Source organism: Manis javanica, chromosome 12, assembly GCF_040802235.1.
Source record: "Manis javanica isolate MJ-LG chromosome 12, MJ_LKY, whole genome shotgun sequence".
Taxonomy (NCBI): Eukaryota; Metazoa; Chordata; class Mammalia; order Pholidota; family Manidae; genus Manis; species Manis javanica.
Window position 1 is genome coordinate 57,925,852 of NC_133167.1, and position 18,006 is coordinate 57,943,857.

Below are 18,006 nucleotides of genomic sequence, written 5' to 3' on the forward strand. Positions count from 1 at the left end.
GGCCTTATAAACCTTTTTGGAAAAGATGTCCAGCTGGCTGCAATCCTGGATGTAAGAAAACCCTGCCTGATTGTCTGGCAAATCTGACCAAAACCTATCAAATTAAGGGCCTTTTCTGTAAGGTTTCAGGAAAAACAGGTCAACTAGCTTCCTTGGCAACCTGCATTGAAACAAAGACCAGGATTTTTCTACTAAGTATTTGGGGCAATTGGAAAGTTGGGTCCTTCCAGTTTACAAGTAAGCATTGGCTTTGATGCTCCCATGAGCTGTCCACACCATTTCCCTAAAGCAAAGTTTTAGACTGAGTTTTTGTTGATGAGAGAAAAAATGGCCTGAAAGAGAATGTGATTTTTAAACAATTGTTCAGTATTTCTTCAGACCCAACAGCAATTTCCTGATAATTATACACAGAGTTATATTTTGTTCTTCCTTCCTTCTACTACCTTTAATCTCACAGTCTTGACATACCATATACCATGGGGCTCAGAGTTGCCATTTCCACTCTTGGGCTGGCTCTTGACTTGCTTAAGTTGGAAGTCAAAACCCTGGTTATTTCAGACTCAGATTCAACAAGCATTTGCCAAAGATCTGTTGTGTAAGAGCATTCTGTTACAAGAGGCTGAGTCTGGGAAAAGATATTCTCAAACCAAAGGAACAAGGGATTTATTCCTGGCACAGGTCTTAGCTATACTATAAATTTACTCCAGAATCGTCTGAATATCCAATTTTTAAGGAGGCTATATGAAGATATTATTAGAGGAAGTGTATGTAGGAATATGTGAATATAGGATATTTTGAGTAACTCTAAAGTTTGTATCCTAGATGTTCACAAGGTTTGGGAGAAATAGCTTACTAATTTTATTGCTTGTCCAAGTCATGAATTCCTGAGGGTGACTTGCCCTGCTAGGTCCTGGTGCTTTCAGTTCTCAGCAGGAGGTGACAGCAAAGGAGCTTGATTGCTAGGTGGTGTTTGATGTAAGAATGCTTTGAAATCTCTCCCATCCTGCCCACAACAGCACCCACCCCATAACCACCCTACATGACTATGTTTCTCTCTCCCATTTGAACAACATGCTTCATTTCTGCAAGGCTGAAGTGATGGAGGGGAGCAGTCTGGTCTTCTGTGTGTTTACAGTGGTTCCTAAGAAACCTTACAACCTCTCTCTGCACACCCCACCACGTTAACCTGTGGAGACATTTGAGCACATGCAGTCTTGGCTCCATAATCCCAAAAGATAGAAAGGCTCTTGCTTATTGGCAAGAAAAAGGGAAGGGGCAGGAGAAGAGAGGCCTTTTCTCATGAGCAAGATTTGCAGTTCTCTGCAGCATGGCGGTGGGCATGAAAGGGATCCCAGGGACAGGAATTCTAAACCTGCCTGAAGTTAAATAACAGGAGCCTCCCTAACAAAACAGTTTAAAGTGCTCTGCCCTTTCCCTGAGAGCTTTGCGAACACAAGGCCCACAGGTTACGCCTGTGCCAGTTCACGGTAAGCTGGACAGAAATAAATATGGGTAGAATGGTGTGTCTTTACCGTGATGAGTATTGGTTAAAGGATATACTTAGGTTATTGGCTCCCCAACCTCCTTCATGTGGGTGGAAATCACTGTAGAAACTTGTTTAAAAGTGCAGGTTCCTCAGCCCACCCCCAGAAATTTCAATCCAGTAGGTCTGACTCAGGAGTCTTTATTTTTAATAAGTCTCTTGGGTGATTCTAAAGCAAGGTTCTTGAGAATTTCTGCTTTAGAAGTCACAGGGTGGGGGTTCAGTGGGGAGAGAGACAGGTGATTCTGTGGGAGGGGCCCTTTACCAGCGCAATGAGAGCTAATGGCTAGCTGGAACATGAGTGTATCCGAAAAGTGTCCAGAAGCCTGTTGGGTCATAGGGATGAAGAGGTCAGTGTCAAGCTCAAACTAAAGTCTAGTTGGGCTGAAGTTTCAGCAAATATCCTTAGGAGTTTCCCAAGTTTTGCTGACAAAACAGTACTTTGTAGAGACCTGGCTCTTGTCTGCTCTCTACCACTTCCCTAACTTGTCTTTGAGGACACCAGTGTGATAGGAAGTCAAAGAGATTCTTCTCTTCAGAGAAAATTTAGAGTTGTTCTGAGACAATGGGAAGAAGGGAGTAGGAATGGAGAGGGAGAAGTAGGAATGACGAGCTCTCATTTCCTTGCACCTCTCCCAAATTGGAATGAACATTTGAGCCCCAGGAATCCAGAAGGGGGAAATGTCCCTTGACTCTAACCCTTCCTCTGGCTAAAGACTGACCTTTCACAGCGTAAGATAGATGTTAGTGCCATAAAGCCCCTTAGATATAAATGACATCAAACCACTCATTTTGGGAAAGTCACTTTACTCAGAGGTTAAAAGGTAAAGCCATCCTAGAAAAAATGAGGGCACCAGCTTGGGTCTCCTGACTCTTCACAGCCTGCTACCATTCCATGGTCTGCAGAAAGTGGGGAGCAAGGCAGCCCCTTCTCTGTGCTGTGGCAGCCTCAGATGCTGAGCAAGCAGAGCAGTGTTCCAGAGGCACCATTTTCTGAGAGGCCATGCAGCCAGTGTTGCTGGCTGAGAAGCCTGATGCCTCCCTTTGTGATTTGTTTGCTAACCCCATGTCCCACCTTGTGCTACTCCTGTAAGAGAGCACAGAGATAGACCTGTGTTTCTACCCCCTCCACCAAACAAAGGTAAGAATGCCCTCATTCTCTGCTGAGCTTAATCAGCATTAGGCCATGGAGAGTCAAAGCAAGAGGTATCCGTAGATTAATGTAGCTAGATAGAGCAAGTACAAATAAGGACATGTGTGAACACATGCAGGAACACCCAGGTCAGTTACGTTTGTATTGATCATTTATTTTTTTGCTCCTTTATTTTGTGCATACTTAGTAAGTTTAAATTTATATGGTTCAAGATTCAAAGGGTACAAAAGGGTATGTAGTGAAAATCTTTTCCCATCTCTGTCCACAGCCAACCTTCTCAAAGGCAACAATTTTATGAATTTCCTGTATATCTTTCCAGAGATACTTTATACCTATCAATTTATGTATATATAATTTTAATATATATATTTATATATATTACACACATGCATACATATATCTCACCAATTTTTTTAGTTCTATTTTATTTTATTTTATTTTGGTATCATTAATCTACAATTACATGAAGAATATTATGTTTACTAGGTTCCTCCCTTCACCAAGTCCCCCCCACATACCCCTTCACAGTCACTGTCCATCAGCGTAGTAAGATGCTGTAAAATTACTACTTGTCTTCTCTGTGTTGCACAGCCCTCCCGTGCCCCCCCCCACTATACATGCTAATCGTAATGCCCCTTTCTTTTTCCCCGCCCTTATCCCTCCCTTCCCACCCATCCTCCCCAGTCCCTTTCCCTTTGGTAACTGTTAGTCCATTCTTGGGTTCTGTGATTCTGCTGCTGTTTTGTTCCTTCAGTTTTCCTTTGTTCTTATACTCCACATATGAGTGAAATCATTTGGTACTTGTCTTTCTCCACCTGGCTTATTTCACTGAGCATAATATTCTCTAGCTCCATCCATGTTGTTGCAAATGGTAGGATCTGTTTTTTTCTTATGGCTGAGTAATATTCCATTGTGTATATGTACCACATCTTCTTTATCCATTCATCTACTGATGGACACCTAGGTTGCTTCCATATCTTGGCTATTGGAAATAGTGCAGTGATAAACATAGGGGTGCATCTGTCTTTTTCAAACTGGAGTGCTGCATTCTTAGGGTAAATTCCTAGAAGTGGAATTCCTGGGTCAAATGGTATTTCTATTTCGAGCATTTTGAGGAACCTCCATACTGCTTTCCACAATGTATCTCACCAATTTTTTACACAGATAACATACTAGACTCTTTTGCTCTATGCTTTTACCCACTATAACTTGAAGATCATTTCATATAAATGCATACAGAACTCCCTGGTTTATTTTTACAACTTCGTGCTGTTCTACTGTATACACCTATCAAAATTTGGTTAGCCAATCCCCTATTAGTGGGCATTTAGCTTTCTTTCAATTTCTTGCTATTACAAAAACCTGTTCAAGTGTTTACCTATTAGAAAGTTTAATAGATTTAAAATTACTTAGAAATATGTGTACTGGCAATTTTGAGACATATTGCTAAATTTTTCTCCATAGAAGTGAATCAATTTACATTTCTATCAGCAACAAATGAGCATTCCTGTTTCCTGACACCCTTGCCAAGTCAGTGGTATATTAAAGTTTTTAAATTTTTAACCAGTCTGTTAAATGAAAAATAATGCCTTTTGCTTACCCTCTCCAAAAAATGTCACTCTTCCTTATCTTACTTGATCCTTTCATAATTCGATTTTACAAATGATAATGCTGACACAGAAAAGATAAACACCCTCCTGTAGTCAAACCCAGTGTAAATGGCCTAGGTCAGGTGTTGAATACTCTTTCCTATATTACACTGTGCCACAAAGAAGCTTAGGAAGACTCAAAGAAAGTGGGTGGCTTCGAGCATTCACTGAAAGACCTATGATATAAAAAAGCACAGAAGCTTTCTAACATCTGCTAAGAGGCCTCCTCTTAGCCTAATACCAAGACCACATTTCTGCATGTATCCCCTGGAGAGTAGTACTCTCTGGAAGCAGAGGGGCTCTGTTTAGCAATCTGACCTAACCTAGTCCTAAGAATTAGCTTGGATTCAATATCTGGGAAGCAATGGGGTGTTGTTTATAATTTCCCTGAGACTTATTTCTTACTGGCCACCCAGGATCTCAGTATTGATCAACTTGGTATGGGTAAGAGGATGTTTTCTCTAGGCTAACTTTGTATAGGACACCCACTTGAAACTGGTGAAGATAATGCCTAATGTACACACACACACACACACACACACACACACACACACACACACACACACATGAGTTCTACTGATACTTATGAGGTAAATATCTTCATTGGTGATTTCATTGATGATGAAACTGAAGGCCAGAAATATTAAGTGAATTGCTTAGGGTCACACAATGCATCAATTAGTGAAACAGAAAACACAATGCAGACCTAAAACTGAACTCATTAGCTTCCCTTGCAAAGTCTTCTCTTCTCCCTCTTCTATTCATTTTGGTGAACAGCCTGACTACCCATTCAGGCCCTTAACACAGAAACCTATGGATTAACATCTATAACTACTCATTCATTCATCCTATTGATCACCAAGTCCTAGGAATTCATCCTCCTAAATGTTTCTCTTCTTCATCTCTATTATATTAGCCCCTCTTAGGCTGGATTATTGCAGCAGCCTCCTTTTTGTTCTTCTTGCCTCCTATCTCTCCTTTCTCCAGTCAGACATAGTGCCCCCAATAGTTAGATTTCCAAATAGATAACCTAATATCCCAGTTTAAAACCTTGAGTGGCTCCCCATTGCCTCCCTTTGTGATTTGTTTGCTAACCTTGTGCCCCAAATGTCTGAGGCCACACTTTGTGCTACTTTTGTAAGAGAGGGCAGAGATGGACCTACTGATACAGATTAAGTCCAGATTCCTTTCTATGGATTTTATACAACCTCTCCTTCCAGCCAGGGGCCCCACTCTAAACCAGTCTCCCTGTTCCAAGTCCAGACCTTGCTCTTTCTTTCCTCACTGCTTTTGAATGTGGTACTCTATCCACCTGGTATGTCCCTCCTTCCTGGACCTGTTAAACTCCTATACTTCAGGTACCCAAATTCATCTCGTCTGAGAAGCCTTTTTTGACACTATTATACTGTTAATGGCTCCTCTTTATTCCTGAAACACTTTGGCCACACCCCTGTTACAGTTTTTTAGGATCAACTCTTTTCCTCCCCCAGTAGATTAAAGGGTGTAGACCATTAGTGACTTAGTTTTGTACCCAGAGCCCAGCACAGTGCACAGAGGAGCTGTCCCATAGATATTGGTGAAAGGTAAGGAGAGAGGGATAGACTTTGAGCCTAGGAGAATAGAACCAGTATTTTAATGCTCAGTTAGGTCGGAACACCATGCAAGGATTAATGCTTATATCTCTCTGAAGCAAAATGAGAGTAGAACATCTCTTCAATGCAAGTTAATTTCCACTAAGAGCTGATGACAGAGAAGAGGGCTGAGGGGAGAAGGGAGAAAACTGGGACTTTCTGTCCTTCGGGGGGCTCTTTCCTGTGAGCCGAGGCAACACATTTACCGAACTTCAGAAACTTAGAAGCTGATGTTCCTCAGAAAAGGTAGGAGTAAGCCAGACTTAACTAGAATTTACAAAGAAAACAACATGTACCACTCAAGAGGGAGTATAAGAATGCTTCACCACCTTCACCCAAGCCCTCCTGCTGTAAACAGGGGAAAGAGTATAATACAGGAAAGACTGACCCCTCTCCCAGCAATTTGCAGTCTATCCCTCTGTGGTGTTTCTAAAATGAACCCAAAAGAGCTGAAGTGAAAATACTCCAGTCCTTCCCTCACATCAGAAGAGAGGAGAGGCACATCATTGTGGTTGGTGTTTTAAGTACATTTTTATTGTTACTTTAAATGGCATTCGTCTAGTTCCAGTTCAACAGAGAGGTCTTATCCTGCGTCCTCCCAAATACACAAATACTTCTATGCGCAAGTAAGACAACCAAACTACTTCAGACCATACCCTGAATTCTAATTCCTCAGACATCTTTTTCAGACTTTTTAAAAATAAAACAGTGCCTGCAAAAACCTTCTGACGCATTGGAATTTTTCTTGTCCTGCCATCAGAGTTAGATTCGGCCCCTTCAGGGGGTCGCGTAGGGTCTTCAGAGGGGCCTGGGCACCCTGCGTGGTCCGCAGGCGGGTGGTGCCCGCCACGGAGCGAGGAGGTGACCGGCTGGCGCTCCCTCCGGCCTCGCGCCCCCTGTTAGCGCCCACCCTGGGTGCCCACGTCTCCTCCGCTTGCGGTTTCTGGTCGGATCCCAGCTGGCCCAGGCTTGTTCTGAAGTAGGAGGAACGGCTGTCGAACGAAAAGTGCACACCGGATGATTGATGAACCCTTGATAGGAACAACCCCTCCCGCCCCCCAGCCTAGACACAAACCGAGAAATCCTTCACCCCAGCCCCCTCCCCAGGCTTCTCCGCTAGCGAGAGGGGACGCGGCCACCAGCCGGTTGGTGATTAACTCACCGTTTGTCTTTCCGAAAGGGTTCCAGGTGCATTCAGGAACACCCACCACCCCCAGCCTGGCTGCTCCGGCACCCCGCCGCCGGCCGGGAGAGCGGAGAGCCCGCGCGCGTCTCGCGGCGGCGCGGGCCCCGCCGGTCTTTGTGCGGCGCGGGACCGCCCGACCGCCTGGTGGAGGCGGCGGCTATTGTTCGCCGCGGGGGGAGGGAGGCGCCCAGACTCCGGTTCTACGCCAGCCTCCTCCCCAGGGTGTCCCCAGGTCCGAGGTAGGGTGGGAGCTTTCTTTGTGTGTTTTCTACTTTGTGGCGGGGATGGCGTCGTTGCTGCCCCAGCAAGGGCGGGGTGGGGGGAGTGAGGGAGGTTGATGTCAGCTCTGCCACTGCCTTGAGCTCCCCTCAACCGACCCAGCTTCCCTCTGGGTCCTTGGGGAGGAGGTGGGGAGGGTTGTGATGTTTGTAGGGCAGCGGTTTGGACAATAGAGACATCAAAAGGCCACCTTCCTGTCCCATAAGTAAGGGACACTCTTCCCCCCACCCCCCCTTCAAAAAGGCCCTGGCCCAGCAAGTCCTCTTGGCCTGGTTTTAGGCCTGCTTCCCTGGCAAAAACATCTCATGTCTATCAGGGTCCTCCATGAATCTTAATTTAAATGAAGATTTCTTCTTGGGCTATTAGGAACGTTGAATATTAAAACCCTTTGTTCATGATTCTCCAGTTATTATTATTTGACAAAAATGATCCAGACTAGCTATGGGAACCATTTAAGATATTTTGCCACAAGATCTAAGACAAGAAGACTTACGCAGTATTTTCTACCTTGCATATCTCCTGGGGACCTTTTACCTGCTGCTGTAGCTGCAAACAACTGGACATCCATTTACCTTGGTTCTTCTTTCATGGGTGGAAACGTTTTCTTCACTATGATTCAAGCTGGACCTGGCCTGAAAATGGGTCTTTGGTTAAATGTGTACTTTTCCAACTTGCCAGGGTGGGTATTAGACCTGAGGGAAGTGTTGAGGCATGGACTGTAGACCAGGTATATAAGTCATTTGTCACCAACTTTGGGCGCCAAAGATAAGGACATTTGTATCTAGAGTAGAAGACAGGGGAAGAAAGTATAAGATTCATCCTCTGTGATAAGCCTCTCCACCAACAGCACCTCCAGTGGAGTACGGTGCATAGGATTCATCTATCCCATCTTTTTTCTGTCCATGCAAGAGAGAGCTAAGTGAGCCAGTCCTCAGAAATGTGTGACTGGTGACTCAGTCTCAGCTCCCTGTGCACAAAGTGTCTAGGGATAGGTCTGCTCTCCCCGGCCCTAGCTATTCCTTCTTTGGGAAAGTTGCGGTGCTCTGAAGTGATCAGGCTATAAGCCTGCGAGGACCAGGCCTTACTCTCTTTTTATTTTTCTTTAATACTAACAAACGTCTGTTCATCCTATTCTTTTCTTAAAGAGTTTCTGAAAAAAGGACCAAAGCAATACCAAGAAGTCCCAGATGAAGAGGACCTTCTAGATCTGTCATTGGAATTAACCAATTCTTGACTTCAGAAGGAAGTTTCAACTAATTCTCAGGATAAAGTCAAACAGGCCTGTTATTGTCCCTTGAATACTGATGGTATAAACCAGCTTCTAGCTTCCCCAGGTCAAGCAGCAAAACATTTCTATAAGAATGTTGGTTCCCTTCTTTGTTATTCAAACATACACCCACACACATACTCTTCACCCTCCCTAATGAGAAACCTCAACAGATGGAGAGCCTAGGTTCCCAAGCCCTCTGGCTGAGAAGATGCACTTCACTGAAGGGTCAGTTGGCTGGTACAGAATGGGGGAAAGAGAAGGGAGGAGTAGCTTGTATAGGTAGTCACTATCTTTTAATACTCCCTACAGACAGAAATTCGAAAAATCATGTCCAGCAAGGTTAGCAGTCTCTGGGGCCTGAGAAACCAGTTTGGTTGATGTGTCTCCGATAGGCACTAAGCTTGGGGCTGCATCAGAGGAAAGTATTTTGATCTATATTCTCTCTTTTATGTGAAAGCTTGTACCAAAAAATGGTATAAATGGATGGTTAACAACAATTCCATCGGAGGCAGATTCTTCTCCTTCAGCTCCCTGGATGAGGGTGAGGTTTGAAAGCCGGGAAGCAGAACATGCACCTAAGTGCCCCTTCTGATTGATCACCTTCCCAGGGGCCAGGACCTCAGAGCTTGCCTCTGCAACTTCCTCCCCCTGCCTAGCTCAGCTGTGTCTCCTCACTCCACTGCAGGCTGGGTCCTGAGGTTCTCCTGGTAGGCAGGGAGAGCTCTCCTGCCTAAATCTCTTTTCCCAACCCCCATCTCCCATTTTTCAGCGAGCCATTCCTGCTACCTTATCTCTTTTCTGCTTTAATTCACATATGATTGTCCGGACAGAACCACCAGGGGCTCCCAAAGACTGCACTGCCCTATCTGTGGGCCTGGGCTTGAGACCCTGACCCTTTTCTTCAGGCCTCAGGAGAATCCTCCCCAGTCTCTCTGATCCCCACCTCCCCCTGAAGTGTTCTGTATAGGAAAAAAGCAGAGCTGGCCAAGGCCTGAGCCGAAGAGCCATTTTCTGCTCTAAAACAAACGAAATAAGCTTCTGAGACCTATGCCTGGAGCGAAGCACGGACTTTCCCACCTCCAGGAGTCGGCCTAGCGCTGCCTTTGTGTGGCCTTTCCCCTACCCCACCACCACGGAGCCTGGAGTAGCCCCGCACACAAAGTCGCAGCCGCTCCCGGAAGCCTGTATGCTCCGCTCCAGGCGCCCTCAACCCAGCGCCGGGCGGGGAGAGGCCAGTAGCCTCGATGCCTTCGTGCGCTCACTCCTGCCCCCTGCGCGCCCGTCCCAGGAACAAACCACGGGCTCGGGTGGAGGTTTCCTTCCCCTGCCAACTTGCCCCTTTCCGCTGAGGCCTCCCCCCGACACTGGAAAGTAGGAGAGGCCTGGGCCCGGGCTCCCCTCCCCCACGCTTATTTCTCAGCTTTTCTGAGACCCAGGAGAGGAGGAGGGCGCCTCCGCCGATAGAGCAGCTATTGTGGCCTCCCCTCGCAGAGCGGGAACCTAGCCCAGTGTGTACCGCCGGCGGTGGCGAGGGAGGAAACGACTGTATGTGCAAACCTCAGGACGCGGAGGGAGTGGTACTGGGAAATAAAGGTTTGCAACCTTGGGCAGTTGGGTCCATCAGAGGGCGTTTGGTTGTGTTTAGACTACGACGCTTCCTAACACTAATTGCAGGCTCAAAAGAAGCAGAATTTATGGCAAATGCCAAGGCGGCTTGCTTATAATTTATGAAGTTTTAAATGGCTGTGCCGCGGTCTCCCGTTCTTGCCCTGGCCGGCGGCCGCGCCGGAAGCGTCCTCCCCAGCGAGACTCGACACCGCCCCCACCCGCGCCTGGAACAACCTAGTGTACCCATCGCATGACACCACGCCACCGGCAGGAACGGATCCCAGCCATTCTCAGAAGCTTCGGGGAACCTTCCTCCTGGGGTGAGAGAGAGCTGATTTGTCCCAAGCGAACTCCTACGCCCTACTAAAGAGGGGTGTCTCCGGGCAGCTGCGGCTGCCTGGAGAGGAAGCCCCAAACCCCACAGTTCTTTGGAGCATGAGTGTGAAAGGAAGCTTATGTCAGCCGAGGTAGACACCGTTTAAAGTCTAATCCATGAAACCCTAAGCCGCAGATGACACTTGGGGCCTTGCAGACACCCGCAGACTCAGCAGATACTCCTGCGGTAACACACCGCGCTGGAAAACGCCTGGAGCCATAATGCATTATGTATTTTTATTATTATTTATGGTAGGAAGAAGAGATGAGGAAAAAGGGGGCTGCATCTAAACAGCCTGATAATTCATCTATTTAATATTTAGCCAGTTAAGAAAGGTGGTTATAATCCCTGCAAGGCAGCAAGCTCTTCTTTGATTTCCCTAATAGTTTAAAATGGACAATTAGAAATTCTGCCTATGGATGCAAATTTCATAGAAAACAATTTTAAGCCTTGGAAGTGGGTAAAATATTCCTTCAGTTGAAGTCATTTATTCTGCTGACACACTTCTACAACATATGTACTTTAAACCTGCTCGGATAAAGTGAAATTTAGTAAAAGGATAATACCCTCCCACCTCCAAGCTAACATGCCATTTTAAAAACAGCACAAAGGAACAAGGAAACTAAATATTATCTTGAGCCATCATTATTTAGTAAAACACAAACATCCAAACAGAAATTATTGTTGTCCCATCAGAAGATTAGAAGTCAAATTATTTCCACACAATAGGAATTTCACCCAGTGTCACTTGTAGTAGGAGTTGCATTATTTGTCAAACCAAATAGAGATGTGTGGGCCGGCTTTTCTGAAATACAGAAGAACTGAACCTTATCTGAAGGCGTTCCCCAAATACTTCCTCCCAGAAAATTGGTGCAAGTTGTTCACCCTTAGCTAGAGCCATTCAAATATTTACAAAATGGTTGTAAATTTTTGAAGACATTTTTGCACATTTTATACAAAGAAACTGGAGTAAACAGGTATGTATACTTTCTATGTTCCATCAATGAAGCTTTAATCACTTTACATTGTGGGGAACATTTTTTTTAGAAATGAACCACCGACCACTATGAACGGGAGTTGTGACAGCATTCCTACCCAAAAAGCTTAGATGCATGTGTCCAAATGATCATTTCTTTTTCTGCACCTTAGCTTTCTCATAGCTCAGTTCTTCTTAGGACTTCTCTTGTATCTTTTGTCAGTTTTCTTTCAGTTTGTTTATTAACGCAGAAAAGTGAGCTCTGGCCTCCCCAAGGTAAATGCAGTCTAAAAAGGTGGACTTGTGTCTATAAAGAGGGCAGTAGAAACAGCAAAGCAGGCGCAGCAAAGCCCTTACCCAAATCATCCTGCCCTGACATTTCTAGGTCTGAGTCCTCAGATTCCCGCCCCGCCAAATGTCAGTAGCTGGAATGTAATCAAGTATACCCAGAACCAATTTGTGTATCAGATTCCAAATAAGTGCTCTGTGTGTGTGTGTGTGTGTGTGTGTGTGTGTGTGTGTGTGTGTGTGTGTGTGTGTATGTATGTATGTATTTCAAAGGGTTAGACTACTTTGGGGCCTTCCACCGGGATGGTGCGAAAGATAAAGGCCAAGAGTGATCTACTTGCAAGGGTGTGTCATTAGCACAGATACACTTAAGACTGAGAAATTTTTTTATTCTAAATATTTATTCAAATAGTACCAGACAATTTGAAATCAATAAACTGTGTTGAGTGGCGATGGCTGCGGCTGTTGAGAAATGAGTAATTGGAGTTGTGCCGCGCCACGAGGCTGCCTGACTCTACCCATGAAGGACAATTTGCGGTCTTAATCCTTTACATCAACTACAAACACCAGCCACGTTTACAATTGTTCAAAACTACTCTCAACTAGTTCAGACCAAGGGGACTAACGAGGTGAAATGTGGCTCCCGCGGACTGGGACCGCGTTCCTAAGCTCGGCTGGATAATTCTACAAATATACATACACATAAATACATTAAGAAGAGGATAAATAATCAGGGAAACGAAATGACTCGCTTCAAATAATAAATATAGGTCGTTGAGTCCGATGCATTCCTTAAGGGACTGGAAGGAGAATATAAATTAAGGTCTCCGCAACTAAGCTAGACGTGGGCCAGGCTCAGGGATCTTTGGCCCCTGGTCCTTCCGCAGGGGCGCACCGCCAACAGATCTCAGACTTACCTTCAGGGCATCATTACCAGATTAGGGCCCCTCGGTCCGCAGTATATGGTGGCATATCAGGCTTACAGAAGAGAACCCTCGGAGCCAATTTATGGCGAGTCGCCCAAAGGTGGGTGCGCCTGGAGGGAAGGCCCGGTCGCCTGTGGCCCGACATCCGGGAGGCAGCGACCCGGCCAGAGAAAGGGATAGATAGGGTCACCGAGGCGTCCCGAGGGCTCCGCCCGCCACCCCCGCCACCAAAGCAAGAGGTAATTGCGCCGCGAGGTCGGGCCGGTGGCGGCCGCTACAGATGCGTCAGTTTGGGGCCCTCGGGCAGGCGTCCCTGAGACGAATGGTGAGCGGAGAGATCTGTGTAGGTGGGATGGGGGTCACACGGTCCATGATGGTGGTTGCCAGGAATCTGCGCAGCGCAGCTGTAGTCCACGCTGGCCGAAGACGGGTGCGAGAGGTGGCCCAGGTTGAAGACGGGCCCAGACGCGGGCGCCATGGAGTCGACGAAATTGCCGCCCACGTACACCGGGCTGCCCTGCAGGTTGGCGCTGGTGAAGCCGCTGCCGCCGTTGCTCGCCATAGGGTGGGGCTCGAACTCGGGCGCCGCGTAGCGCTTCTGTTGTGGCAGGCAGCTGCTGAGTGGCGCCGTGTAGGCTGCCAGGCCGTACATGTTGGGCTGAGATTTGGCAAAGGAGGGCGGCGAGGGAGCGTCATAGGCCAGGCCCGGCACAGGAGGCAGCTGGCCTGTGTAGGCCACGTGGCCGGCTGCGCCGCCGAGCGGCGGGCTGCGCTCCGGAGACTGGCCCGCTGGCGAATGCAGGATGCCCTTGGCCTTCTGGTCCTTCTTGTACTTCATGCGCCGATTCTGGAACCAAATCTTGATCTGGCGTTCGGTGAGGTTCAGCAGGTTGGCCATCTCCACGCGGCGCGGCCGGCACAAGTAGCGGTTGAAGTGGAATTCCTTCTCTAATTCCACCAGTTGTGCGCTGGTGTACGCTGTGCGCACCCGCTTGGATGCTGGGCCCGGCGGGCTCTTGTCCTCGCAGCTCTCTCCTGAGCAGGGAGGGAGAGGGGTACACTGAGAGGGAGAGGTGGGGGTACCCAGAGCTAGGGAGGGGTGCTTCCTTGGCTCCCTCCTCTCCCTCCACCCCTCTCCCCACCTTAATCCCCCTCCTGGGGGAGGGGCATTTGAGAGGCGAGATTCCAGAGGGAACTCACCGGCCCCAGGCCCGTCGGTCGCACCTGAAACTCCCATCGGCCTTCGGAGGTTCGATTCACTCTTCCCACCCCCTCCCTTCCAGCCTAGTCCATCATCCTGTCCCAAAGGCTGCGGTGGAGTTTAATTAGACACTAGTAGCAGCTGGTAAGGCCTCCTTCCCTATAAAAGAAGGGCCAAACTTCTTTGAATACTCCTTCCAGTGTCTGCTTCTGGGGAAGGCGGGTGAGGGTGGCAGCCCCAGCCTGTCCTGCTCAGGGGCTGGCTCCTGGGCAAAGCCCCATGAAGCATGGAGTGAGGATGGAGATCTTGGCACCTCACTCCAACCCAGCTGCACCCAAGAGCTCTGCACCCAAGTGCACGGAGGTGATAAACAATAAAAGTACTGCCTGGGAATTGAGGGGATCCAAGGCTAGGCTGGGTACATTTTGAGTATTGCAGTGCTAGTAGCAGCAGCCTCAACGCTGGTTTTCACTACCCCTGCCACCTCTCAGCAGCTTGTCTACTCCCTCCCTGGGAAGACAAATGGATTTCTCCTGGGAGGGAGGGCCTGGGCCTGCAGCTGGGAAGGAGGGGCAGGAGAAGGAGCTTACAGGCTGGAAGACAACTTTCCCCCCAGGAACAGCAGCCCTAGAAAGCAGCAGGCAAACCAGAGACCTGATTAACAAGCTAGCTACATACATCCCAGGCCTCATACGAGCCCTGGACCTGGAAAGCAAGTTCAGCTATCTGAAGATAAACCACATCAGAGAGCACAAGGCCAGAAAACTTCAAGCACCAAGCAGGCTAAGCAGAGAGAGGCAGCAGGCCTCAGAGCTCCTGGCCCTGCCCATCTTCTTCCACATACCCTGAATGGACCCACAGAAGATCTTCTCAACTCTAAGGTCTCTCTTTCCAGGGAGACAAACCCAAGGCTGCTCCTGTTTCAGAAAGCACGTCCTCTTCTCCTAGGCTATGTCCCTTCTCAGTATGGATTTGCTGGGATGGGGAGAACAGGGCTGTGGTGGGCCAAGTAAAGTCCATGGTTATGCCTTGAAAGCCCTGGTTGGATACAAGTGCACCACTTTGTTGTTTTGTGATCCTAGCTAGCCATCTATCATCTCTATCAGTTTCCTTGTTTATCTCTATCAGTTTATCTGTAAAATTGAGATATTATCATATGCCTACCTCAAAGAGTCCTTTGGAAAATTAAATTATATAGTGCTTGTAAAGCACTTCACATGGTTCTTAACATAGCACTCCATAATTTTTGTTCTTATTAATTTAAGGGTGTGAGATTCGTGTGAATATGGACTACATAACTACGTGGGCTTGGGGATCATAATATCTGCCTTCAAGTTTTCAAGAGCTATTGAATGGAAGGAGCTGGTTATGACCTGCAGCCCAGGAGAGCAGATATTAGGTCAGCATAAGGATGAGCCATCTATTAATAACTATGAGACTTGTCCAGCAATGGCATCAGCAGCCTAGAAGGGAAGTGAACACCCTGTCACTGTAAGAGTATGACCTGAATCAGGGACACTGAAAAAAAAAGACATTCCTGCATGAGCAGGAGTTTAAAATATATGTATGGGCTTCAAATTTGCACTTGCAGCCCTGAGTCTCTTGATTTCTAGGTAAGCTAGCTTCTTGAAGTCATTCTGGGGAACTTAGCCCAGCAGTGAGCCCCCTCAGACAGCTACCTGCAGTGGCACAGCTGTTCTTCTGCTTGGAGTTCTGTCGGGACTCTTTCATCCAGGGAAAGATCTGCTTGCTGATGGTGGCAGAGGAACCAGAAGCATTGGGCCCACCCTTGGCCTTCTTAGCAGGCACCCCACCTCCAGGATTAGTAGGTGAGGATGGGGGCAGGGTTGGTGGTGGAGGAGGGGGTTGTGACGGCTGCTGCTCTGAGTTCAGACTAGGAGGCTGGCTGCCACTACCCCCACCCTGGCTGTTCCCATGAGCACCCGGCCTCATGCAGCTGCCATTGAGTTCAGCCCCTTTGTGGGCTGGTGCTCGTAGTGATGCAGAGCTCTGGATGGAGCAGGCAGAGCCTGGGTAATCAGTGTCCAGGGAGTTGGCAGCAGCAGGGGGTGGATAAGGCTGATGGGGGGCACTGTAGCCATAAGTGTCAGTGGCTTTGCTGTAGCTGTAGCCTCCAAAGAGTCCTGGGTTTTCATAGTAAGCAGCCTTCTGCATGGTGCACTCAGGAAACTCCAGGACCTGCTGACCCTGCTCAAATAACATTGACCACCACTCTCTCCTTCACTGCCACCTCCAATGTCTGCCAAATCCTGAGAGAGCTGGGGCAGCCCCAGGCTCCAGGTGACCTGCAGAGAAGAAAAGTGAGAAGTCCCAGAGGGACTGTCATTGGTAAGACCAGTCAATATAGAAGGACTAGCCCAGGCTCTCTGCTTCCCAACCACTTCATAGTGGGAGGATCTGAGCTTTCATGAAGTTCAACTTATTTGAACCTTTGGAAAAGTCAGAAGGAATTTCTTGTAAACATAAGAAAAGAACTTTCCTTCTCTTAAGCTCAATGCATCCAAGGGAAGGGGCTTTTTTCCCCCAAATATATGATTTTCTTTCTCCAAGATTGTCAATTTAGCTTTGAAACTGCACACAAAAGCATTTACAGCCTCGTACATTTTCATAGTTGATACTCCCACTAGACTTTGAGCTCCTCGCAGGCAGGGTCTGTGTGTTATTCATCTATTCGAACACATCTAACCCAGAGACCCACATGTTATAAATGCTTGCTGGATGAGGGAATGAATGAATGGGTTAGTCAGTCAATCAATCACTGGGTCATCCCAGGGTTTAATTGGCAAAATAAAACCCTGTAACACACTCAGAAAAGCCATAGCTCTCAAAAAATTTTTACATATATATGTATATGTGTGTGTATATAAATATATACACACACACATATACATGCACACACACAAACACATACACACGCACATTTACCTCCCCCACCTGGTTTCAAAATCACAGCATCTCTTGTGGTGACCCAGATAGTCCACTTTCCGGTGACAGGGTGAGAATCGGCCCAGTCAGCTCTGGGTCAGCACTGTGAAATCTACTAGGAGATAAAAACCAAGGAGAGGACTTAAAGACTTACAAACTTATTTTGAAGCTACAAAATGTTTCTTCTCTTGCACCTGCATTTTCTAGACCCCTAACTTTGTCCTTCAGTACTTTTAAATGAATATCACTAGAAATGGGTAAAGAGATTTAGAATTTGACAAGCACAAAGCATGAGTGAATAAAGAATGCTTTATAATATAACTTTGGTATAAATAGATATTATTATTGACCTCTGCTCTGGGTCATCCATCTATTCCACCCCACCTCCAATGAGATAACCTCTCATGGCATAATGAATGGGCCCAGAATTGGAAGAAGAAGAAACAAAACTAAGAGTCTACCTTTTTTTGTGTCCTCTAACTCTTGATGGGGGTTTTCCTTCTCACTCCATCCTCTCCTGAAATGCTCCTAAAGAGTTGAAGTATAACTAATACCATTCAACCACTTTTGTCTGTGTGATAAAGAAAACTCATAAGTCAGCTCCCTGGTCTTAACTCTTGATCTCATCTTTCAGGCAACTTTGCTTCCCTCAAATACCCTGGCTCCCACGGCCATCATGACGACCCACATTATCTAGACAACTTATGTGGCCTATTTGATTTGACCACCAGTACCAAAAAGAAAAAGAAAAGAAACCACTCTTCCATTCACTCACTTACCCTCTACTTCACCAAAGAGCCTAACCCAAGTATTAAAATTCTTCATATTAGTCAATGTTTGGTAGTATTGTTGCCATTTTTTTTGTTTTAAAATATAAGTGAATATGCCATTTATCTTGGTAAGAGGCAGGCCCTTCTCAATGGGACGACGTTGGAATAGTAAGATGTTACTTTCAGGAATTGTTTCTATTACTG

At 46.9% G+C, this 18,006-nt stretch overlaps 1 protein-coding gene and 1 long non-coding RNA gene across 2 annotated transcripts; both read right to left on the reverse strand.

Annotated features, from left to right (window-relative positions):
- Positions 1 to 6,488: 6,488 nt before the first annotated feature.
- Positions 6,489 to 7,542, reverse strand: LOC118972802 (uncharacterized). The gene is made up of 2 exons (XR_005061889.2): positions 7,139 to 7,542; positions 6,489 to 6,968 (listed from the first exon to the last, which is right to left on the reverse strand). It is a non-coding gene; the product is annotated as an uncharacterized lncRNA (long non-coding RNA).
- A 4,719-nt stretch (positions 7,543 to 12,261) lies between these two features.
- HOXD3 (homeobox D3) lies at positions 12,262 to 16,381 on the reverse strand. The gene is made up of 2 exons (XM_037020616.2): positions 15,766 to 16,381; positions 12,262 to 13,920 (listed from the first exon to the last, which is right to left on the reverse strand). The coding sequence occupies exons 1-2, from the start codon at positions 16,307 to 16,309 to the stop codon at positions 13,160 to 13,162; spliced, it is 1,305 nt and encodes a 434-aa protein (XP_036876511.1). The 5' UTR covers positions 16,310 to 16,381; the 3' UTR covers positions 12,262 to 13,159.
- Between the last annotated feature and the right edge of the window lie 1,625 nt (positions 16,382 to 18,006).

Bases quoted from the DNA above. Each gene is read 5' to 3' on its own strand.
- HOXD3 (XM_037020616.2), bottom strand. From the start codon at position 16,309: ATGTTATTTGAGCAGGGTCAGCAGGTCCTGGAGTTTCCTGAGTGCACC. The intron at 13,921-15,765 runs GTAGCTGTCTGA...CTCCCTGCTCAG, and splicing joins GAACAGCTGTGCCACTGCAG to GAGAGAGCTGCGAGGACAAG.